The 26,039-nt window shown below is 43.8% G+C and overlaps 1 protein-coding gene across 1 annotated transcript; it reads right to left on the minus strand.

The window, feature by feature from the left end:
• Positions 1 to 1,775: 1,775 nt before the first annotated feature.
• LOC146862052 (uncharacterized) lies at positions 1,776 to 25,914 on the minus strand. Its single transcript, XM_085641246.1, has 6 exons — positions 25,387 to 25,914; positions 23,552 to 23,610; positions 23,253 to 23,454; positions 18,040 to 18,098; positions 17,717 to 17,942; positions 1,776 to 2,235 (listed from the first exon to the last, which is right to left on the minus strand). The coding sequence occupies exons 3-6, from the start codon at positions 23,364 to 23,366 to the stop codon at positions 2,149 to 2,151; spliced, it is 486 nt and encodes a 161-aa protein (XP_085497372.1). The 5' UTR covers positions 23,367 to 23,454; positions 23,552 to 23,610; positions 25,387 to 25,914; the 3' UTR covers positions 1,776 to 2,148.
• Between the last annotated feature and the right edge of the window lie 125 nt (positions 25,915 to 26,039).

Below are 26,039 nucleotides of genomic sequence, written 5' to 3' on the forward strand. Positions count from 1 at the left end.
GCAATCATTAAGGCGACTTGGAACCACATCATTGGCATGGATCCCCCCATTCACAATCGAGGAGTGGGTGTCACTGCAGATATAAATACAGGCACATTGAAGTATTTTTTCAAAAGCATAACATCTGTACTTCCTACTCCCTGACTTAAGCTTCTTTTTCAGTTTCTGCTTTCTGCCCTGGATAAAATTAGGCCCTCACACCTTCTTTCCAGTGCTTCCAAATCCCCCTTCGCCTCTGTGAGTAGTATCTGTGGGCCTTGATCTCTCCTCTATTTGTGGGATTTGCGCAATCCTGTCATGTGTTTGATATGATACAGCAGTATCTCCCTGATTCAGTAGTACCACTTTGACTTCCCCTCTGTAATCTGGATGACTCTTCCCAACATCAATTTTACTTTGATGTCTAGACTGGATGGTGGGGCAATCCCATCATATGTTACCACTGACATTTTTGCTCCTGTTCCCAGGAGAATAACTTTTGTCTGTCCTGTCTGCTGCCCTACTGCCCGAATGGCCTATAGTCTAGCTCAAACAATGCTCTGATTTGGTTGTTATTCCATCCTTTCAACTTCTGACGTGCTGATGATTTCCTTAACTGTCCCTTCAGCAAATTCCTATATCTCTCAATAATTCCTGCCTCTTGTGGGTGGTAACTATTGTGTGACACCCACCAAACATCTTGTGTCCGAGCCCAATCCTGTACAGCTTTCCCTGAAAAATGTGTACTCCTGTCTGTCTGGATTTCCTCTGGTACCCCACAGCATCTAATGAGGTAACCTAGCCTTCGCAGAGTGGATTTTTGATCCCCAGACTTACAACGCAAGCCCTGCATGAGTCCAGAATAAGTGTCCACCATAGTCAGTATATAGCTTTTGCCACCTTCCTTAGGTAAGGGCCCAATATAGTCAGCTTGCCACACAGTGGCAGCTGTAGCTCCTCTTTTGATAAGTCTGCTTGATCTCTGGTGCAAGGGCATCTGTCTGATCTGGTTACAATTAGGGCACCCCTTCACTGACTAGAACTTTCCGCTTTTGGTCCCAAGCATAAGTGCCATTCTCTCCCAGATGCCCTGAAGTCTTGCGAGCCTCGTTTGCAAAGGCCTCTTCAGTCTCTTCATCAATGATCACTGATTGTGCTGTGGCCATTTGGTCTGCCTCATTGTTGAAAAGAGATGCAAGGGAGGTATCTTATGGATAGTGGGCATCCATATGACCACACAGATTTGATATTCCTGCCCTTTCTTCCACATCTCTTTCCACAACTGGTCACTAGGGGTGCTGTCGATTTTCCATCCATCTCTGTGCCAAGTCGGTGTCCATCTCACGAGTCCTTGACAAGTGGCCCAACTGCCAGTGTACACCAAGTTCTATCTTCAGCAGGGGCTTGATCAATCACTATTGCTACCCCTTGCAATTCAGCAACCTGACTCAAACCATTGTTGTGAGAAGTTGGCCTGGTATATGCTGACCACTAATTAAAGTGGGCACCTTGCACCAGTCCAAACGACCCTTATTGATGATTAGATTAAAGACAACCTTTATTGAAAGCTATCCTAGTGGTAGCTATGGAGAGCAGCCTTCAGGCTAAGTCTCGAAGGAATGTAAAGCAGCTTGTTTTACCAGATCAGAACCTCCTGAATGACCAAATAAAAGGAGAACCACACAAGAGATATGTAAAATATATGTATTTATTACTAAACACTCTCTTATCTCTTTATGCGATTAGAGCACACAGTACACAATATTAAACCAATAGAATGACAGTAAATAGCACAATACACAGCAGGCTCCAGGGGGAGACCGAACCATATACTAAGAAAGTGGTATAACAACCACATCTTCACTAGACACAGTGCCTAGAGCCCGTAGAATCGCTGAGACCCCAAAGAACCACCCAAAGTAGTGACACAGAGTACCAAAGGATGGGTGCAGTGTGTGAACACAGACGCGAGCTCCGTACAACTCTATGGGAAAGTCACGGTTGGAAAATTACTGTTTAAAGACACTTTGGAGAGGACTTCAAGCAAACCCTTTGAAACATATAAGGTTCTAAGACCAGCACCCTTGTGAGTACCAAGGTACCTGTGTTACCTATCCCAGAGGAGCCAGGTGCATAGGGGTCAAGTGGTGTCGGAAACCCTTGTCGTTTTCAATGGCGTGATATGACGAAGTGCTGCTGCCGGGAAGATGAAATGTGTCCGGAGGAATCCAAGCCTGGATCCGAGGTGAGAAGAACCTGAAAGCAGAGGGGACAGAGTCTGGGTCACTTCAGGGTGACCAGGGGCGCGATAGACGAATGCCCACCGTTAGGGTACCATGTTACTTTTGCAAGAGTCATAGAGGGTTGCTCCCCACTCAGAGCACTCTTCTCCTTCTGTCTATGCTGTAGTTCCCTCATTTGTCTCTGTCTTGGTATGCCAAGGTCTCCTATGTTCTTCAACATCTATGATAGCTGGGTACAACTGCTTCAATCACTGTTAAGCAATTTATCCAGGAAAATGCCTACCGCCTATGGGTACCTCGCAATTGCGGTCCCAACATAGCAAGAGTCATGGCTAATCCCTTTTTCAAACGTTAATCAAAAGATAAGAATATTCCATCTGCCCCTGTATCCCATATCCTAACTAGCCATTTGAACAGGGGCTCTTCAGGCGTCTCACCACACATGCGTGTTATTTTCAATAATCTGCTGTGTGGACAATGCTTCACCAGGTGGGTCTTCTGCATCTGTCCCCTAATGATCCTTTTTAACTTGCTCTGCATGAGGGGGTGAACATCTAGAGCCTCCCTCTTCACTTACAGCCTCCACTGAATCCACCACAAGCATTTCTACCTCATCATCCCAGTCCCACTCATCACAGTCAGAGGTGTTGGGATTCCGATCCTCTTGGCACACCAGTGCCCTCAACTAACCTCACCTGCTCTTCTGCTGAGCTACCTGCACAGCTAATGTGGTGCACCTTGCCTCCATCTGATCACCTCTGGCCACTGCACTCTCCACAGTCTCTCTCATAATAAGCTGTCTCTCCTGCAACGCTGCGACCTCGCCCCGCAGTTTTCTCATCTCAGCATCCTGGAATAATATCTGCATGTCTTCCACACGGAGTGCAAACAGGCAAAGCCATCCCACTTTTCCTGTTGCCTTCAGCCCTCTTAGCTTTACAATCTCCTCAGCATTTTCCACTAAGAGAGGAGTCACCTTTTCATCTAACACTTCCCCTACAACCAGCGCTGCCCACCGGTTTAGGATTCTTTTAACATCAGAAAACAGGTCCATCAACAACCACCTGGGAATGAATCTAATCTCTGCCCCGTTCTGCCCTGCTCCGATTGCTCTATCTCTTTTGCGTCTCTATAGAGGCATTATTGATTTGTACCCCACTCTTGGTAACAATTGTATTGGACTGGCTGCTGGCAAGCAACCCAAGCAATGTCAATCAAGTACAAATCAATAGGGACACTCAGTATGGAGCAACAAACACAAATAGTGGGTACAATTTATCTGTAATAAAGCATTAACGTGAAGACATGCAAAAGCAATAATAGTTGTACATTGGCAGAATGGTCATATTTATTTATAATGCAACATCGGCACAATAACAGAACAAGAAAGAAACAAGCTGAGATCGCTACAGTGAGTCAAAACACAAAAGTAATTTTGTAACTGTGAGCAGCACAGGAAAGTCCAGCCTTTCACGCCTGGTGCTCAACTTAATAGCTTAACGATGGCAAAACAATCAAAGAACTATATATGGGCATAATACATAATGCTACCACACTAATGGCGACAAACCTCAGCAAAATAGTTGCATGTGTATTTATAATGTAATGATGCACATAAGGGACAGGTAACAATGCAGTAAACCATAAGCACCAGAGTAATTCTGTAGTGCAAGAGAATATAACCTATCGACTAACAATAGTAGTACAATGCTGGCACAGTGATGGTGAAACATATACAATCTTCCAGCTAACATTAACAGAATGGTCACATCTGATATATGTATCTATGTGTACAGTGCAATGCTGACATGGTAATGATGAAACACACAATAATGCAATAGAGTTAGGCCTTTCATTTTCCCCTGGAACTTAACTTTCCACAGTGCTGGGAAGCCCGCTCCAACCTCTCCAACACCCTCTCTGGGGACGGCACAACTGAGGGGCAGCGGCTTTGGGCTGACGGCAGCTCTGCATGACTCCATCTGTGAGCTTCAATCAGAGTTTTCCGCTCCCCTGCTTTAAACACTAAAACTGGCTTGGGCAATATTCTGTTGCTCCCTTCTCGCACCATCTAGCCCTGTTATCAGTATTTACAATGTTGCTCTCTGTGATACTCATCAATCATCCTCTCTGGTCCTCTCTGGGTCAGTACATTCTCAATGGTATGTTTCTCCCACGATCCACCTGGCTGCCCCAGTGTACCATAACAGAGCTTCTTCGCAGATAGCTGCATCTATGGAATGGAGAAAATAAGCATTGCAAGCATAATGCAGCCTAGTGCTGTAAGCAAAGCACCTTGGCAGCACATCTAATTATGTCTAGTAGAAACAAAAAACAAGCATCATGAGATTCCCTGCTAGCGCTGCATGGTACATGTGTTTTCTGCATGCATTTCCACTTATCAACACTGCCTAAGCTAGGTTAACCCCTTCGCGTCACAATGTCTTCGGCACACTATTACCTATGTACTACAGGCATACAGCAAGACGCCCTCAAGTGGATCGCCTCCTGCCTTACAGGATGCACACAGAGCATCTGACTGTCTCCCTTCACCTATGCACCCAAACACATCATATGTTGTGTACCCCAAGTATCATCCATCAGCCCCACCCTAAACAACATCTACATGACCACCCTGCGCAGACTTCGTCAGATCCCATGGACTCAATATAATCTCCTACGTGGCCGACACTCAACTGATCCTCTCACACACTGAGGACACCTCCAACGCCAAAACCAACTTCTGCAACGCCATGACTAACATAGCCAAATGGATGAGAGACAACTGCTTCCAGCTCAACTCCGACAAAACTGAAGTAGTGATCTTCGGGGAGAACAATTCTGCATGGGACCACAGCAGGTGGCCCGCAGAACTTGGACCTACGCCCACATCAATTGACCATGCATGCAACCTCGCCATCATCCTCGACAGCCAACTGACCATGAATCGACAATCAACGCAATTGCCTCCTCCTTCTTCCACACTCTTTGCATAATCTTCAGATGGATCCCAACCAACACCAGAAAGACTGTCACTCAGGCCATTGTCACCAGCCGCCTCGACTATGGCAATGCCTTCTAATCGGCAGCGCCATCCAGTTCCTCGGAAGACTCCAGACCATACAGAATGCTGCAGCTAGACTCACTCTTAACCTCCCCAAATGAACCCACGTCGACCCCCACCTGAGAGACCTCCACTGGCTCTTCATCCAGAAGGGATGCCAATTCAAGATCCTCACGAAGCCCTCCATCACCTAGGACCCAGGGGCGATGCGTCCATTAGGGTGCTTGGGCGTTGCCCCACCAATTTATTTGAGGCACTCGAGAGTTGAGTAACAACTAACAAGGGTTGCCGTCACTTTCAGTCTCTCACGCACATCATTTATTTAAATCCCAGCAGCCGCCGGAGGCAGTCAGCGCAGAAGGGGGCGGGGCAGCAGGAGTTCCGTCCATCTGTCATGAGTCATCATCATGACATTGATACGATCAGCGGAGCGCACAGCAAGAGTGCGCATGTTCTGTTTAGGGCTTAAAGAATTTTGTGACCAGCCCGAACATGCGCACTAGGCTTCTCATTAGAAGAGCGAGGGCTGTTCCATGCCGCTCTTCTAATGAGCAGCCTAGTGCGCATGTTCAGGCTGGTCGCAAAATTGTTTAAGCCCTAAACAGAACATGAGCACTACCTGAGGTGCAGGCGGTACTTGCCAGCCAGCCAGCCAGGAGCGAGCGTGACTTCAGAGCCTCTTCGTCGAGGCAGACACACCTCGTGTTCAGTCTGGCTGCGGCTGCCATGCACAAAAATGCAGGAATGTTACGGTAATGAGAGCAGAGAGCTCTCAGCGCCTGGATCCGAGCACGCTTCTGCAGGTTCATTGGACTTGACTTCATGAGCCGTGTAGAGGTGCCAGGTAGGTTAAAAGTTCTTATTACAGTTTAGAATGATATATCAGGAGAGGCGAAAAGTCAACGGTTTCCAAACATTCGAAGGCGCGAGAGTTATCACCACTACATGAAAAACGCCTTGAATATAAGGCAAGCACAAAGTACACGTACCTTAAAAATCTACGTAACGAAAAATATATGAACTCCACACATATTTAATTTACTTTCTGCACAGCGGCAGAAGCAAAGGTGGGTGGTGGCGGGCGGAGTACTTCAGAGAGCTGGTGGGAAACATTCACTTAATAAATTGCACCCAACACCTTCCACCATCAATGCCCTGTATTTTGGAACTGCTTCCGTCTGCCCCTCCAACCGAAGGCTTGAAGAAGATTTCCTGATATAACTAAAATGATCAAAAATATATTTCTTCCTTAAAATGTCTGGTCCAAGCACACTCCGACGCGCTGTACCCCCATGGGTCACCCCTCGCTTCCCTCGCATGGTTACAGGTGAGGGGAGCGTGCGTACCCTGAATCTTAGTTCATCCCACCCACCCCCGTGCTCAGAGCTGCGAAGGGGTATTTGGAGCGCACCATACAAAACTGAAGAAATGCATACAATGTAAAGTATGAAAACCGTGAAAGCAGGGGGTATGTAAGTGTCGTGGAATGTGTGCTGCAAAATTGAGCACTTTAAAGGAATAAACATCGATTTTCGATCCTTTCTGTAGTTGTATAAGACAAATAAATAAAGAGACGCTGGGAGACTATTCGGCTAAATGTCTGGCATCTCCAGATATATAGCGAGAGCTGCCTCCTTGGAATATCCTCACAGTGTTCCATGCTGAGAGGCATCCTTGGAGTAGTGACGGCCATGCTGAGAGACAAGTTGCTCCTACTTAGGGAGTCATTCGTTATTGTTTGTCTTCGGTGTAACCTACTCAACCGTTTGTGATGCACCAGAGCTCACTATGTTTCACTGCAACTTTGGAGATCGTAGGGTTTCTGGAAGGTCGCAGACTGCCACCAGTTTAAGCAATCAGCCAATGAGGGCTTTACTGATGACACCACAGCTGTGGGAAATGGTGAATCCTGCCAGACCAAGGATACTGCATGTTCCAGTGACAATCTACTCCCCTTGGTGGTATTTACAGGACTCATCATGCCATCACGGATTCTCACACTACAAAGGTTTTGACTTGAGTGTGTGGTGTCTACTTAACCACTGAATGAGATTTGCAAACGTTTTGACACAACATTTCGCGCTCCTCCCAGTACAAGGGATAGCAGCCACCCTCCGTCAAGTGAAGTCCACCTCATACAGGCCGGCTCTCATGGGCACCGGCTCCACTGTCCGGCAATGCGTCTGGGCCCAACAGCAGGCGCGTGTTCGAGAGGCGCCTGAAGGTAAGCTCGATGCGCAGGGAGTCTTGTTTTCTTGGTAGAACCACTGTACCTCTTCGGGTCCCAGGTCAGTCACTATGTGGTAAAGAAGCGAGGAGTTTTCCCCTTCCGAAAGGCTGCTGCCACTGCTTTCCGCCCCTGTTAGAGGCACAGGGGGGCCTCCATGCTACACCCATTGTCACGTACACAACCCTCCCTGAAGGAAACAGCATAGGCTAAAAAACGCTGTCAACTGAGATAAATGCATATATCGCAGTGTACTGTCCGAAGCCACCTCATAGCAATACCACCTGTTTCAAAACTGTGAGACAGTTTACGATAGATTTTTTCAAACAATTCAGAGTGCTCGTTGTTATTAACACGAAAATGGTCCAAAGGCTCATGGTTGGGCTTTCTGCCCTTCTCTGAGCTAAGTTTGTTAGCACTAAGGTCACTAGCTTTTTGGCCTGGTATTGTTTCCACTGGCATTAGGTGAAATATGACATCCAAGCTACATAGGTGTATGGGTATTAAGAATTGAACGCTGTTTCTTCAAGATTAAGAGCCCGTCATTCAAAATGGGCGTGTCCCCTTGGGACATGTTGAGCACAGGGCTGATTGTCGATTCCGTATAACAGCGTTACCAAGAGGCTACCAGGCAGAGCTTAATTTGCGCCGGTGCTTGCCGGTGCTTAGCACCGGCACTTAATTATCAGGGCCGGGTCTACAGTCACGCATTTAGTGCACGTCAGTAATTGACAATTAGTGGCACTGGCACAGAGAGCGTGTGCTGCTATACATCCGTAAGTGCTGTTGTCACTTTACCGTGTACTGGTTGTGTTGTTCATGACAGGACTGATGATCATGGTGAAGAACTTAACTGAATGGTGACGTGACTCCGATTCTCATTCTCACTCGTCTCTTTCACAACTCACAAGACTAGACTTCTGCTCAATTCGCCGGCCGCGGATCAGTGTTGCCGGCCCAGTGGGCGGGACACTGAGTTGGGCAGGGCTTTGCCTGGGCTGGGCTGGTCTTCTTCTGCGGGGGTTGGGGCAGTGCGCGGCAGAGGCAGCGAAGCGTGCGCAGATTTTGCAATTGAATGCGCGCGCATTCGCTGCTTTAATTTTGCTACGGCATGCCCCAGCATACCTGCATGGCCGCATCTCACCACCGTGACCGGCACCGCATCTCCAGCACCACCGAGTATCCACACTGGTGGTTGAACTCCAACGGCACCACACTGGTGGTTGAACTCCAACTGCGCCGGCGGACCAGGTGAGGGCGAGGCATGGCCTGGGGTAGGGCGGCGGCCTAATCATGATTAATGATATAAAAAATAAAGCTGTGCAGGTGAGGCAGGGCAGGGCCTGGCAGGTGCCGTGATTACTGTTTTTTTTAATGCTGATTGGTCTGACGATGAGTGGCCATGGCCCTTAGTTTGATTAGATGTTGCCAGTAGTGGATGTTGCACAGTTGCGGACCGGCCCGGCAGTGCTGCCTGGATGGGTCAGTACTACAGTACTACTGGGATGGATTCAGTTTCGGTTCAGGGCCAGGCTCAGCAAATCTGTGGGGGCTGGGCGCGGCAAGCATTGTGCGTATACTTTTTCACATTGCAATGCGCGCGCATTAGATGCTTTGCCACACCCCAGCATACCCGCACTGCCTCAGGCTCATCACCACACCGTCCGAGTCATCGTGGCCAGCCAGCCGCCGTTCAAAGTAACGGGACCTGGACGACGTTGGCTGCATTGAGGTCAGTGGACTCGGCGGTGGAGTAGACTACTGCTCTGGACTGTGCAGTATATAGAGTTAAGCGCCACGAGTTGAGGCATGGCCTGGGGTAGTCCGGCGGCGGCGGGCGGCCTAATCATCATGAGTTTAAAATAAAGCTGCGCAGGTGAGGCAGGGCAGGGTCTGGCAGGCGCCGTGATTATAGGTTTTATATTGATTGATGCAGTGTGTGATGATGAGTGGCCGCGGGTCCGCTGCACTTAGTTTGATGATGTCATGTTGCACAGTTGCGGGCCGGCCCAGGCTGCCTGGATCATGGATTCAGTTTCGGTTCAGCAAATCTGCGGGGGTTAGGGCTGTGCACGGCAAGCAGCGTGCGCAGATTTTTTTCACATTGCAATTGCGCGCACATTGGGTGCTTTGCCACACACACCCCAGCATACCTGCACTGCCTCAGGCTCACCACCACCACCGTCCGATTCGGAATCGTGGCCATTCACGTCCAGGCCTTCAGGGGTGAAGTGGCAGACAGGACCTGGCAGCAGGGCCCAGTTCTGAGCATATTCAGGCATAAATTAAAATGTCAAGATAACTCTTGTGATTATTCGTCTTCCTGGACCTGGAGAGAGACAGGAGTTTTGTCTAGGGGAAGTTGTGACTGCTTGAAAGGTAGTAAAGGGTTATATACCTGCTGCAAAGAACGTTTACCATGCAGATCAAAAATTGCATATAATGTCAAATAGGTCAGTATGTGTTACTGCTTCCTTTTGTTACTTGCAGTTTGTAAGTTAAAATCCTATCATAGAACAGCAAGCTATTAACAAATCTGTCATCAAAGAGCTGCATGCAAACGGCAAGTTATATATTAGAGCTATGTGTTTTTTTGCCCAATCTTTCATTATCCTAATCTTGCAAAAAGGGTTAATTTGGGTAAAAATCAATTCTTATTGAAGAGAACCCCTAACAATGCTGTTATGTTTTAAATTCTGAATTTGCGCTTTTCCAGACTTCGAACTCTTAAACTATATTGCCTGCAATGACAATCATGAGTGACATGTGACTCCTATACCTTGTAGTCCTGCCTGGTGTAACATTTCCTATATACTGATTTACACACGTAGGATTGTATCTATGTAATGTGTGAATGATGCAAAGTGCTCTTACACCTTACACTGTTCACAGGGCAGGGGAACCTCCTATCAAAACCTTACTATGAGGAAGGCTCCCTTGCTGAAATTCGGATCAGGTATATATTACATCTGACTTTTAGCAGTGCCAGTTGAAGATGTGGGTGGAGCTAATATAGTAAGTGGGTGGAGCCCGTGGAGGAAGTGGGTGGAGCCAGAGAAAAGTAGGTGTGGCCTCCGACAAACATTTGAGCACCTGCACTTCATATTTTACAAATGAGCCTAAGATCATTAATCTAACTGCAGAAAAGCAACTGCTGTGCCCTTGATGTGAAATACACCAATCCCAGATATTTGCAAATCCGTAGTTTTGAGTAATAGGTGTAAGACTGCCAAGTATTACCGTACTGACTGACACTCGCAAACTGATACTCTGATGGGTTAGGCTTCCTTGCGCAACGTACTGGCCTAGAAAATATTTTCACCTCCGCCTTCTACTTTGGAACTGTCCTCCGCCGGGTTGTGTGTAATGAAGCCTGCTAATCAATTCTACTGTTTATGAATGTCAGCGAGAATCCCATGACTTGTAATCCTAGTACTCGATTATTTTCTGTGAATTCACAAACAACCTGCCCCCATACGTTGGCGAAGAGGCTGCAAAAGTACTCATTGTTCTACTGCATTTCCTCATGAGCGAACTGCCTCGCTTACCCTGCGCTACGTGATGAGAGGGCTTGCAGCACTAGACAGGTGTTGTGTCAAATTATCACTATGTGTGTTAAGCCTGTGAAAAGTTACATTTTCCCTCTACTTCTGAGAGTTTTTTAAAAGGGTTGATAAAGTGGTGTTTCAGCCAAATATACAATGCTATTATTTGGGTAATTGCATTTTAAAAACATAAAAAGAAAAGATTACAGCGTATAGGATACAGGCATGTTTATCCCCTGTAAAAGTAGCCAGTAGAAATACCTTAGATTTCCTACTATAATTGATAGAAAGCAGACTTTATCAACTTGACTGCGTACCTGAAAAATATATTCTATTTTCCAGTTTGAAAATAATCGTTTTTTTGTGTGTGGCATATCAGACACTGTGTATTTTTTCAGTTTCATTATTACGAGGTCAGTCCTTTAGTAGAAAAGACAGGTTCTATGTTTGATTGCCTCTGTCATGTCTATCATTCCATCTGAGTTTGCTTTTCCCCCCCCGAAGGATTTAAGTATACATGATGACATACCTTTTACAGATAACAGTCTGTGTTTTTTCTCTGCCAATTGTAAGATTACTGAGTCTGGATGCAGACCTTGCACTTCTGTAGAAAACAGGCTTTTGTATAGTTCTCACAGAGACACACGCTAAAGCACTTTTACGTATGACAGTTTGGATTTCCTTTAAATCTTTTAATCATTTGACAGCTCCTATTTGCTAATAATAACAAACCCCCTATAAAATGGTTTATGTCGTTCAAAAAACATATGTTGCGGAATGCTGCAGCTTTATTTTGTATTCTTCTACAGCACTTCCTACACATTGCACAGCAGTCTAAATTTCTTAGTAGTTTTGGGCCTTTAAGAATACTGATAATTGCAGCAGCTTTCTGCTCCTCGACTTCATGAGCTTTGCACTGCTGCAATGGTTTTAAAAGTGGGTACATCGGGCCTTTGAGCATCCCAATGTTGGTGGCACCTATATTATCGTTTTCTGTCCATTACATGGCGGGGGAGATTGAATGAACATGATCACTTGCGGAGTAGGAACAGGGTCTCTAGCATAGGCCACATATGTGGCTAGGGGCTCATGGGTAAGATAGGTTCTGTCATTTCCAGGTAAGAGCTTCTGGGTCAGGCCACATGGATAATGTTACTTGCGGGTTAGTACTTCGAGATTAAGATTCATGCATGGCATCACTTTGTGGGCACCCTTTCATATGTGTGCACATTAGACTTCTAATACTATAAGGGAAAGGCCCCCCCTAAGGATACTTTAAGGTCTAAGAGAAGGGGGGAAAACAAAAAGAATACAATAGAAACCTCTATCAAGACCTAAATTACTTTTGAAAAGACCTCTTCAGGTTCTATTCTGCCAACAAATAGTCTATAACTAGAAACAAATTAAAGTAAATACAGTATAATTTTTTTAACTAATTTTTTTTTTTCAAGAATTATTTGATTTGAAGGATTAATTAGAAAAATATTTTTGGATTTATCTTCAATGATAACATCTGATAATTTGTACACAAAAAACATATATTACATATAATCCATAATTACAAATATTATATTCATAAATATAAACAACCCCACAGCTCCTAACACAGATACGTTCTCATCCTACTCACTACTCCATACGTACATCAATCATCCTCATACTCATAAGATTCAATACTGTACAAGGTCCAACAAAATTGGGTGGAGAAAAAACAACAATTAAGATTGTTTCTGGTGACACTATATCTCCAGGGACCACTCCTCTAAAATGATTGTAGTTAAGGTCTTGCCCTACGCGCGTTTCGGTGGAAAACCACCTTCCTCAGGACCAAAAATAGAGGGAAAGGGATTTCAAACCCTTAAAATGATGGGGGTCGTCTGTAGGGAATTAAATAGATTGATTTAGTAATGGCAGGAAATATAAAATTTTAAATACAATTTTGACTTCATATTACTCAAGTGGATCCCAAGTTCACGAGACTATTAGTAATCTCATCATTAAGATTATACACACCCAACGTGATTTAAAGAAAAAGAATACAAGAATGTTTAAAATCTAAAAGAAACCTTCACCTTAAGTGCAAACTAGACCTTAGTCGTAATAGATCTCAAAATTGGTGAGACAGAAACTCATATTCTGTAGTTCAATGTATGTTCTACCTGAGATTTAACCAACAGGTAACCTCGAGTGTAGATTCTAATCGTCTTCACTTTGATTATGCCAGGAACACACGTATCTATCAAAGTCCCCAATTTTGCCAGTCGGTCTCTAATGATAAAGGCAGACGCGTAAATTAAGGAGACCTAATTAAAGTCATTGTATGCTTAGATTAAGTCTCTGAAGGACATGCTTACCCTATTTATATGAGTTGTAATTTTGATTCCAAGTCGACAAATGACAGATTGGGCAGCTTTTATCAATTTCCAATTAAATACCCTGAGAGACAAGATGGGCCTTATTTGTAGAATATTTCATTTGTATTCACAACTAAACAAGAGAAGGAGAAAAACAACTTGTAAATTAAGTTGCACTCTATTAATGTTTATGGTGCGAGCTCTACAAACGACTAAGTATTGAAAAAATTATTGAAGAATATAATGTGAAAAAAGAACTGTATAAGAAATATATACCCAGCATTTCCTCTATATGAGAATTTACTAAACAATATTTGATATTGTCAGGGCGAATAATGTCTACATGCATCATAGACAGAAAGCCAATATATAGCTCTCTATTTAGCCTTCTAATGCATAGTCAGTCACAACATCAATTTCAAATATAAGATATTTTGGAGAAGTCTAAACAAAAAACAGAACCAAAAACAATCCTGTTCTGCTAAAAGCCGTCACCAGCATCGTCGATGCAGACAACAGGTTCTGCGCTGGTTCCGTATAAAGTTATTTAACCTAGTTACGATGAGATAAGAGCACATTGTCGGCAAAATATCGCCTATATAAGAAGCTTCTTCTTGACGCACACAGTAGTTGTTGAAAAAGCCCAAGGGCAAGCTACTCTGCTTAAGGAAATTTACGGCTAAGACTCCTGTTCAGCAACCCGTTTACATAGATTTAGCAAGCCGAAAATGGCCGGTCAACATGTAGGGCGCTATATTGGAGTGTTTAAAAGCATCAGTGCAAACGCTTTGCTGTATTCAGACTAGAAGTAACCAACAAAAAAACAAGCATCTACCAAGAGTGTTTTGAAAATGTAACGTATGGACTGATAGTACTATGTTTGTATTATTGGAATAAAGCAACTGTAAGACTTACAATCTACAATATCGTGTGAAAAGACAGTGCTAAATTAGTATAGCAGACACTAATAAAACTAAAAGCTAGATAGATAACTATTTCTTTATACAGGTCTCTAACTTAATAAAAGTTAGGAAAAGGATTGGTACAAAGCTACTGCAAAAGATCTTACCTACGTCCGGTTAGTTGTGAATACGAATGAAATATTCTACAAATAAGACCCATCTTGTCTCTCAGGGTAATTAATTGGAAATTGATAAAAGCTGCCCAATCTGTCATTTGTCAACTTGGAATCAAAATTACAACTCATATAAATAGGGTAAGCATGTCCTTCAGAGACTTAATCTAAGCCTACAATGACTTTAATTAGGTCTCCTTAATTTAAACGTCTGCCTTTATCATTAGAGACCGACTGGCAAAATTGGGGACTGTGATAGATACGTGTGTTCCTGGCATAATCATAGTGAAGACGATTAGAATCTACACTCGAGGTTACCTGTTGGTTAAATCTCAGGTAGAACATACATTTAACTACAGAATATGAGTTTCTGTCTCACCAATTTTGAGATCTATTATGACTAAGGTCTAGTTTGCACTTAAGGTGAAGGTTTCTTTTATATTTTAAACATTCTTGTATTCTTTTTCTTTAAATCACGTTGGGTGTGTATAATCTTAATGGTGAGATTACAAATAGTCTCGTGAACTTGGGATCCACTTGAGTAATATGAAGTCAAAATTGTATTTAACATTTTCTATTTCCTGCCATTACTAAATCAATCTATTTAATTCCCTACAGACGACCCCCGTCATTTTAAGGGTTTGAAATCCCTTACCCTCTATATTTGGTCCTGAGGAAGGTGGTTTTCCACCGAAAAACGCGGAGGCCAAGACCTTAACTACAATCATTTTAGAGGAGTGGTCCCTGGAGATACAGTGTCACCAGAAACAATCTTAATTGTTGTTTTTTCTCCACCCAATTTTGTTGGACCTTGTACAGTATTGAATCTTATGTTATTTTAATGAGTATGAGAATGATTGATGTACGTATGGAGTAGTGAGTATGATGAGAACGTATCTGTGTTAGGAGCTGTGGGGTTGTTTATATTTATGAATATAATATTTGTTATTATGGGCTCGCACGCAAGACTGGTTGCACGTCCTGGCGCAGTGGTTGGGGGTTCTGTTGCGGGGCGCTCCCCTGCCTATGCTCTCAACTCTTTGCTTACCTGTTGTGTCACATGCCAAAGAATGTTTTTGTTTACTTTAAAACAATAAAAACAGATTTCAAAAAAAAAAATAATATTTGTTATTATGGATTATATGTAATATATGTTTTTTGTGTACAAATTATCAGATGTTATCATTGAAGATGAATCCAAAAATATTTTCTAATTAATCCTTCAAATCAAATAATTCTTGAAAAAAAAAAATGAGTTAAAAAAATTATTCTGTATTTACTTTAATTTGTTTCTAGTTATAGACTATTTGATTGCAGGCTAGAACCTGAAGAGGTCTTTTCAAAAGTAATTTAGGTCTTGATAGAGGTTTCTATTGTATTCATTAGACTTCTAATGCCTGCTTGTGTGCCTTAGAACGTCCTTTCTGTGTGTACAATCCTTTCATATGTGTGCACATTAGGCTTCTAATGACTGCTGGGGTGGAGAGGAGCAGACGGAAGGGAAGCTTGCACCTGATCGATGGTTTTCCACGTTCCCAATTACAGGCACATGGAGGGAATTTTTTTTTGCTTCATCTGGAGGTTGCTTAAGAAGAAACCCCTCAAAGACCCGCGTCAATTCTTGCACAAATCTGGTCAGTTTGAATAGGAAGCAGCGGCGACACCATCTCCCATAGCAGCGAGGCTGGACACAGACTAGGGGACTATGCAGGCGGAGTAAATAATTGTTGAAGGGTACTTTGATGGAATAAACATAGAGTACTGAGGTGCAGTTTTTGGGAGCAACCAGGTCCCTTCCAGTGATTACATTTTCCTATTCAACGTACAGGTAAGAAACAACACCAGACTTTGAGCATTTTATTACTGCTTGAGTTATGAGAGTAACTCCTGGGGTTTCGGAGTGTTGCAATGCACAGCCTGAGATCTCCTGGTTATGTACAGTCGTCGTGGGAGTATAAAATGTGTTTTTCAGCCTCTGCAGATCCTGTCTACTAAATGCCTTTAACAAGTCAGCACTGCCTGTGAGTGCTTAACTTCTAGTAGAGCTCGACATTCGCGCTACAACCGCTGCTAACGGCGTTTGCTCTCACTTCACCATAAAATGTAGCGCCCACTACAAAGTTATTGTGTTTTTGTGCAGACAGATGTATTGGTTACTCAACTCTAGTGCCATCCCAACCCCCCATCCGAGTTTGATAAAAGTCCCAGTACTGTGCAGCAGATGCCTTAACCTTTTGGGCTAGGTTGAACGTCATGCTCCACCCCGTGCTATGACTGACCAGAGCACATCCATGGAGACCCTTCATTTGTTTCTTGCATGCTCCTTTTGTCCTAATGTCCGTCTATGTGTGTTTTTTTTCAACTCCCTAGTTCATTTTGTTTCGTCTTTTATCACACACTCTGACTGCCTGGGGATCGCAGGATTTATTCTTAAATGATCTTAGGAAGTTAAAAAGGAAAACAGTTAGTTCAGGGCCAACTGTCCAGCATTAAATTTAGTATTTGCCTTTGATGTGTTAAAAATGGTATCGGTGTATTAGAATTGTCAAATGGAAATAAATTTTAGGAAAAAGAGTTACAGATTTGTTTGGGGTATGTTTGCAAGAGAAACACAGTTTTGCCTTCAATCTACCACTTCTACCACTTCAGTATACTCCCTCCCCCAAACATGCCAGTGCAGCTGCATTATCCAGCGTTTGTCGATGATTGTAGGCAGGAGGCAATTGTTTATATAGCGCCTAATAGTGTGGTTAGACCTGCTTCTAGGTGGCACGAGTTCGGCAAATGGTTAACTGAAGCACAGGGCAGTGGCGCAGCCAGCATCATAACTTGAGTCTGTTGGCTCCACAGTGGAACACTGTTGCACTGAGCATGTTTACACCTCTAGTTAGCTGCCTCAATAGTGATGCACTTGTCATGGCTTCCATCTTGTAATGGCAGTGTTTTACAGTGGTGTGTGTGGGACACATCTGTGTTTCACCATGCATGGTGCACTCAACCTGTGTTGAATGCCCTGTCTGCATGTATGGTCAGCGCTGTCAGGACTACCATTTAGCCCGTCCCGATCAGCTTGTCAGCAAAGAACTAACAAAATGGCGGCTGACGTAGAGCGCCTGCGCGGAGGTAGGGCGTATGTTTAAACCCGACCTCCCGTAGCGGCAAGACGCTTCATGCTCTTCCTGTTCCAGCGCTACAGCGTCTTCAACAATAACATCCGTAGACTACTTACCTGTGAACTTTGACTCCTGAAGGTCCCCATCGGCGTCGCAGTTTCGGCTCTCGGTGGCCTTTCATTTCGGCGGGTGCCTCGTGTTTTTGCCGTCTTCACTGGCGGTTTCTTCATTGTGGGGATTCCCTCGGCTACAGTTGTTTCTCCTCGCGGTGTCTCTGTTGGTGGACTTCCTGGACCGTGGAGCGACCATTGGAAGGGGACATGTTGTGACCAGCAGGGGGATCTGCCAAGAAAGACACAAAAAAGAAAGATATTACGATACCAGCGCTTTGGCGTTGTTCTTACTTACATTACTTATTTTTTATTTAATATTTACTTACCGGTGTTGTTTTGCGATTGCGGAATCCGTCCTCCTTTTCTTTTGTTTCTTACAACATTTCTGGAAGACAAGAAAAAGAAGCACAAACCTGAAGTTAAGGTTTCGCCTTTTAGTTTACATTAGAAAAACTACAGACATCAGCAAAACATTCCTTAAGGTGGGTCCCAGTATCTATATATATTTCTTTTCCTAGGTATTTTCCTTCACAGTTGACTAGAGATTTAGTTTTGCCGTTATGCTTGTGTTTCAGAGTACTATTAGAACCCTGAGACTGAACCCTAGAAGAAGGGAAAGCAAGCCTCTCTAATTTTTAGCGTGAGGTAAGAAGGTAGCCCATAAGGAAAGAGTCACATTAGGAAGATATAGGGTACTTGGTGCACTGTTATGTATCTGACCTGTTTTCTGTTTATTTTTTCCTAGCCTATGTTTTTTATCCTGACGGGTCCTGAGCTATCGAATATTCCAGGGAAGAAACATCCTCTATCCCTTGTTGTGTTTCCCTTTTTCCCCGAACCACCTTTGGCACTTTGACTGTTGTTGGGTGCGATGGATGGTTAAGGGAGGTAGTGGATATTGCTTCATGTCCTTGACGTTCCTGCAGGAAAATAAAACGAATCTTGACAGAGCGCGAAGCCATACAAAAAGTTATTCTCTTGCCTGAATGTCATGGATTTGAACCAGGTGACCCTTCAGGATTTAGCACACATGATAGGCAATTTACAGAAGGAAACGCAAGCCCTCTCAGCCAGAGTAGACACAATACAACAAGGATTAAGAGTAGAAGCATCAATGAGTAATCTGGGTGGGAACTCTTTTCACTCCGACTCAAATGTCAAGTGCAGGTCCTCCGGTAATTCAAGTCACCACCCCACAATCTATTCCATTAGCTTCACCTGAAAGGTTTTTAGGGGATGCAGAGTAGTTTGCAACTTTCATCAGCCAGTGCCAGTTACATTTTATGTGTAAGGCTTCCTGTTTTCTGTCGGATTAAGCTAAGGTGGCTTTTATTGTTTCCTATTTAGGAGGGCCTGCTGCTAACTGGGCCATGCCTTTAACTGAGAGAAATGATCCTTTGTTGTAGAATTATTCTGCCTTTATAACTGAGTTTAGAAAATTATTTGATAAACATTCATTTGTCCATTCTGTTGACACTGATCTCCTGAATTCAAAACAGGGAAATACAGACTTAGCTACCTATATTTCGAATTTTAATAGGTTAGTGGCAGAAGCGGGTTTGCCTTTGGAGAAACGTAGTACGTTGTTTTACCGTGGGTTGAAAGATGAGTTGAAGGACATGTTAGCCCAGGTGGTAGATCCACCTGGGTCCTGCTCCGCTCTCATAGATCTTGTAGTTAGATTAGATCACCGACTCTCAGAAAGAAAAAGGGAACGAAGTAGGCCTGAGGGGCGAAGTATCTCCTTTAGGGAAAAGAAAGGAGAACCTGAAAAGAGTTTAGAAGACCCAGAACCTATGCAAATAGGGAGTTTGAGAGGGCCTCTTAGTGAGGAAGTGAAAAGGCGACGAAGAGAAAAGAAGTTATGTTTGTATTGTGGGAAGCAGGGACATTTCCTCAAGGAATGTCCTACAAAACCAAAGCAGCCAAGGCAGTCGGAAAACTAAACGGCCCGGGGTCTTGCGAGACAAAGGCTTCGGGTACCTCAGGCATGATTGTCTCGTTAATACCTTGTAAACCTAGTCATTTCTTTCTTTCCTCATGTATTATCTGGGGACAACAAGCCACTGATGTGCAAATAATGATTGATTCCGGTGCTTCAGGCAACTTTATGGACTCAGGGTGGGCTCAAGAGAGGAACAATCTGAGAATTTCTAAGGAGTCCTGGGAAGACGTTACCACCATAGATAGGAGTAAGTTAAAATCCGGTCCTATTACTCATGCCACCATACAATTAACATTAGTCATTCAGGAAGAACATAGAGAATTGATTTATTTTGATATCATACGCTCCCCTCAGTTTCCAGTCATTCTAGGGCTGCCTTGGTTATGTCAACATAACCCGCATATTAATTGGAAGGCTCTAACATTGACCTTCAACCCAGACATCTGTACGGCACATCTTCTTTCTGAATGCATTGGTACCCAGTCTGCTAATGCCCTTAGTCATAGTACGGAATCAGAATTACCTTCGGTTTATCAGGATTTAAAGGAAGTATTTGATAGTGAAAAGGCTACTAGTCTTCCACCTCATAGATCCTTTGATTGCAGAATAGACCTTTTACCTGGAGCCCGCATACCCTGTAGTAGGGTGTATACTTTAACAGAAAAAGAAAACGTATATCTGCGGGATTATTTGGATGAGATGCTAAGAGTAGGTTTTATCCCTCCTTCCAGATCTCCAGCTTCATCGTCTCTTTTTTTTATACCCAAGAGAGAGGGAGGCCTGAGATGCTGTATTGACTATAGAGCTTTAAATGCTGTCACTATTAAAAACAGGTATCCTTTGCCATTAATCTCCTCCCTTCTTGATCAGATAAAAAGGGCTCAAATATTCACCAAATTGGATTTAAGAGGGGCATACCATCTTGTGAGAATTGAGGAAGGAGACGAGTGGAAAACAGCCTTTTGTACCAAATATGGATTGTACGAATATTTGGTAATGCCTTTTGGGTTGTGTAATGCCCCTTCTGCTTTTCAGTTCTTCATAAATGAAGTCCTGGAGGACATGTTGGACTTATTTGTCATTGCTTATATAGACGACTTGTTAATTTATTCCTCCTCAAAGCAAGAACATGAGGTCCACGTTCGAAGAGTTCTTGAACGTTTGCGAGACAACCACCTTTATTGTAAATTAGAGAAGTGTAGTTTCCATACCCAGGAAGTGAGTTTTCTTGGATTTGTACTAACGCCCCAGGGAATCAGAATGGATCCACAAAAAGTGAAAGCCATTATATGTTGGCAGGCACCACAAAGTGTAAAGGAGATCCAAAGCTTTCTTGGTTTTGCCAATTTTTATAGGCGTTTTATCAATAACTTTTCCGAGGTGGTAACACCAATAACCAGTTTATTGAAAAAAGGAGTGAAGTTTCATTGGACTACTGAGGCAGAAAAGGCTTTTGCGACATTGAAAGAAGCCTTTACTAAGGCACCAATTTTACGTCATCCAGACCCTTCTCGACCTTTTGTAGTAGAGGCTGATGCTTCCCAAGTAGCTGTAGGAGGAATCCATTCTCAAATAATCCTGAAATGGGACAACTGCATCCCGTTGCGTATTATTCTCGAAAACTATCACCAGCCGAACTAAATTATACCACGGGTGATAAGGAATTCCTAGCCATAAAAAGGGTGTTTGAGGAATGGAGGCAATACCTACTAGGAGCAAACCACAGAATACTTGTTCTCACAGATCACCGTAACTTACAGTTTTTTTAAATCTGCCAGAGCCTTATCCATGAGACAACTGCGTTGGACACAATTCTTTAGTGATTACGATTTCTCAATTCAGTTTCAGGCAGGAAAAAGGAATGGCAAAGCAGATGCCTTGTCCCGCCTAGGTTATGGCAATGCAGACATATTGAGTGACCCTCCTCTTATTATAGCAAAGGAGAAAATAATTGGAGCCCTAAGTTCCGAAGATGAGTTTTTAACAGCTCTCAGAGAACAACAATGTACCCCCATTATGAAACAAACAATAGAAGACTGTTAAGTCACTAGAAAACAGGGATTCTTGTATGTTCAAGGGGGTCTAGTCCTTCCCACCCAGGCGTTAAGGTCACAGGCCTTAGAGTGGATCCATGCCCATCCACTAGCGGGACATCCAGGGATAAGAAAACACTGGACTTATTAAAGAGACACTTTTGGTGGCCTGGCATGGGGAAAGACACAAAACAATATGTTCAAAGGTGTCACATCTGTGCTCAAGTAAAATTTTTGCACCAGAGCCCTGTGGGATTGTTGCAACCGCTACCTACCCCACCTAGTCCCTGGCATACTGTGTCTTTGGATTTTATAGTGGATCAACCCAAAACTACCCTGGGAAATACAACACTTCTAGTAGTAGTAGATTTGCTGTCCAAAATGGCACATTTTGTCCCTTTGAAGGCTCTTCAATCATCAAAGGTTTTAGCCTCTTTCTTTGTTCAACATATAGTCCGATTGCATGGCATTCCATCGGTGCTCGTTTCAGATAGGGGGGACCAGTTCATCTCTAGATTCTGGAAGGGGATGGGAGCTTTGTTACAGATAGATGTCAGGTTATCTTCTAGTCACCACCCTCAAACTGATGGCCAGACTGAGAGAGTAAACCAATGTTTTGAGCAATACATTAGATGTTACACCTTATACTCTCCGGTAGATTGGGATGAATTGGTATGGGTTGCGGAGTTTTCTTACAACAATAGTTGTCACTCGTCTAAATCCTATTCCCCTTTTTATTGCACTTACGGCTTTCACCCACGCACCTTACTAGCATCACAACCTGCTTCCTGTCCTGCACCTACAGCCATAGAGTTCATTAAGGGACTACAAGAAATACACCAGTTAGCTCGAAGTACACTAGGGGAAGCCAAGGCAAGGTATAAAAGAGGGGCGGATTCTCGCAGGCGCACAGAACCCAGGTATCAACAGGGTGATAAAGTTTGGCTGTCTACTAAATATCTGGCTTTGAAAGGACCTAGCAAATTCAACCCCAAGTTCATCGGTCCATATAAAATTAACAAAGTTGTAAATCCAGTTGCTATGAAGTTAGATCTTCCAGCTTCCTTGAAGATTCACCCTGTATTTCATGTATCTCTCTTGAAAACAGTAGAGCCCAACACACGTCTCCCCAAGAATTTACCTCCTATAATAGTGAATGGGGAACCAGAGTATGAAGTTGGGGCAATCATTGCCTCCCGTAGAATACGACGTCAACTCCAATATTTGATACATTGGAAAGGGTATGGTATTGAGGACCGTACATGGGAGCCAGCCAGCCAAGTACACGCGCCTCGACTAGTTTGTACGTTTCATAGGTTGCACCCCGATAAACCCAAACCGGTTGGAAGGATTGTAGGGGGGGTGTACTGTCAGGACTACCATTTACCCCGTCCCGATCGGCTTGTCAGCAAAGAACTACCAAAATGGCGGCTGACGTAGAGCACCTGCGCGGAGGTCGGGCGTATATTTAAACCCGGACTCCCGTAGCGGCAAGACGCTTCGCGCTCTTCCTGTTCCAGCGCTTCAGCGTCTTCAACAACAACATCCGTGGACTACTTACCTGTGAACTTTGACTCCTGAAGGTCCCCGTCCGCGTCGCAGTTTCGGCTCTGGGTGGCCTTTCATTTCGGCGGGTGCCTCGTGTTTTTGGCGTCTTCACTGGCGGTTTCTTCATTGTGGGGATTCCCTCTGCTCCCGTTGTTTCTCCTAGTGGTGTCTCTGTTGGTGGACTTCCTGGACCATGTTGTGACCAGCAGGGGGATCTGCCAAGAAAGACACAAAAAAGAAAGATATTATGGTACCAGCGCTTTGGCGCTGTTCTTACTTACGTTACTTATTGTTTATTTAATATTTACTTACCTGTGTTGTTCTGCGATTGCGGAATCCGCCCTCCTTTTCTTTTGTTTCTTACTACATTTCTGGAAGACAAGAAAAAGAAGCACAAACCTGAAGTTAAGGTTTCGCCTTTTAGTTTACATTAGAAAAACTACAGACATCAGCAAAACATTCCTTAAGGTGGGTCCCAGTATCTATAGATATATATATATATATATTTCTTTTCCTAGGTATTTTCCTTCACAGTTGACTAGAGATTTAGTTTTGCCGTTATTCTTGTGTTTCAGAGTACTTTTAGAACCCTGAGACTGAACCCTAGAAGAAGGGAAAGCAAGCCTCTCTAATTTTTAGCGTGAGGTAAGAAGGTAGCTCATAAGGAAAGAGTCACATTAGGAAGATATAGGGTACTTGGTGCACTGTTATGTATCTGACCTGTTTTCTGTTTATTTTTTCCTAGCCTATTTTTTATCCTGACGGGTCCTGAGCTATCAAATTTTCCAGCGAAGGAACATCCTCTATCCCTTGTTGTGTTTCCCTTCTTCCCCGAACCACCTTTGGCACTTTGACTGTCGCTGGGTGCGATGGATGGTTAAGGGAGGTAGTGGATATTGCTTCATGTCCTTGACGTTCCTGCAGGAAAATAAAACGAATCTTGACAAGCGCCTCAAAGCACTGAACAAAAACATATTGTTGATGCGTGAATAGTTTTTGCAGTTCTCTACTCATTTGGTGACTTGCATAAGACGTGTCTAAAGGAAATGCAGATATGTTTGAGAGCCTTGGAGAGAGAAATTGCTACATTCCCTGAGCGCTAGTGTCCAAGTAAATTCATCACCCTGTCAATCATGGTATTGTACATGTTCGCTTGTGGTTCTATCCAGTATAATTAAGAATAGTTGTGCTACTGCGGTACCAGTAAATTGTTGTTCATTTTAGTTCCATATTCACAGAGCATTCTCGTTACGGGTCAAACTTCTATAAGGTTTCTTAACTCCCATAACTCTAAACAGTACTATTGACTGAGCTGTTCTTCACACCTTATGGTTTGCTTGAAAATGCACCATTTGCCCACTGTTTTTTCAAAATTTTCTTGGGGGGAGAACCCCCCAAACCGCCCGAAGGTGGTTTAAGCTCACTCGCTATGCTCGCTCGCCGCCGCAGTGAAGTACGACAATTCTTTTATGCCCTACCGCTATCAAATGTCACCAGCCGCCACTGCTAGGACCTGCTTACATCAACCACCGATTGAACTTCCACCAACCTTCGAGCCACCTGCGCTCTTCTTCAATTGTCCCGCACACACCCCCTGCATCCGTCGCAGCCACATTGGTGGCCGCTCCTTCACTTTGTTTTTTTAAGTGAATATATGTATAGTTACTACTCAGCCCTGGATTGTCGAGGGGTTCTATTTCTCCTGCCTCAGTTATACTGTACGTGGCACCACTGACACGCCACTGTTTCAAAAACTTTAAAACTTCAATCTTTTCAATTTCTTTGAATTGTTACTTTGCCCTAGGCTGTAGGGTGATGTGGGTTATTGAGATGTTTATTTTTATTCTGTGAAGTATACTGAAAACCATTAACTGCAGGTCTGTCTCTCACACCTCATCAACCACCAAACTGCTAGGTACTACCGTCCATAACAACATAACTGCACCTTGGTGGTCATCACTCAGAGGCACGGCTGCCACAACATGGAAACACTTCCCAAATATAATCACAAAACACAGACATCTTTGTACCTGTCGTAGCTGGGCTGGCTGTCCAAGTACGTAAGAGCTTTGGTGCCCCACGCAGGGGTAGAAAGCACTAAATACATCTACACTACGATTCAAGACGCATTAAAAAAATTATTTTACCTGTGACTTAGTCTGAGGTAACTAAACAAATCGGTGTTACGGTCCGATGCCATGTTTGCTGCAGCAAGTTTTAGACTAAAACAAAGTCCAGGATGTTCTGTGTAACCAATTCGGGCGGCAAGTTATTCAAATTTCGGTGATCAACAGCCCACCCTTTGGCTTTAGGAACATGTCTAGCGCTTCTAAACGCAACTCTAGATACTGTTATTTTATATTTGATTTTATAGGCATTTAAGTCAAAAGGGAAACAGTATCAAAACTACAACTTTTCGAAAAGAGCAAGGAGAGGGGTTCCAGGGAGGAAGAGGCCACGAGGGGCAAGGGAGTAACGGGAGAGGGGGCTCACACAACTTCAGGAACTGTTCGACACATTTTTAAAGCTCTTTCCTCGTGGCTTAAGAGACGGGACCGGAAGAAATTACGTTTAGTACACTGCAGCCAATCAGAAGAGGAGTACAACATTTTGCCTCTCCCCGACTTCCAGCTCATCTTCTCGTGTTTCTTTGCACGTAAACTGGAAACCTTCCCTCGCCACGGCCCACCGACACTCCCTCCGCTGCTGAAGTTCTCGACCAGGATGTATTATGTGTGATTTACGGATGGGGGGTGTGGTTAAGTTTCCTTATGTCAAAGGGGGTGTGGTCTTCTACTTC

Source organism: Triturus cristatus, chromosome 2_2, assembly GCF_964204655.1.
Source record: "Triturus cristatus chromosome 2_2, aTriCri1.1, whole genome shotgun sequence".
Taxonomy (NCBI): Eukaryota; Metazoa; Chordata; class Amphibia; order Caudata; family Salamandridae; genus Triturus; species Triturus cristatus.

Excerpts from the sequence above, each read along its gene's own strand:
- LOC146862052 (XM_085641246.1), bottom strand. The coding sequence starts at position 23,366 with ATGAAGAAACCGCCAGTGAAGACGCCAAAAACACGAGGCACCCGCCGA. Across the intron at positions 17,943-18,039 it reads GCAATCGCAAAACAACACCG|ATCCCCCTGCTGGTCACAAC; the intron begins GTAAGTAAATAT and ends CTTTCTTGGCAG. Across the intron at positions 2,236-17,716 it reads TCAGGAGTCAAAGTTCACAG|GTTCTTCTCACCTCGGATCC; the intron begins GTAAGTAGTCTA and ends CTCTGCTTTCAG.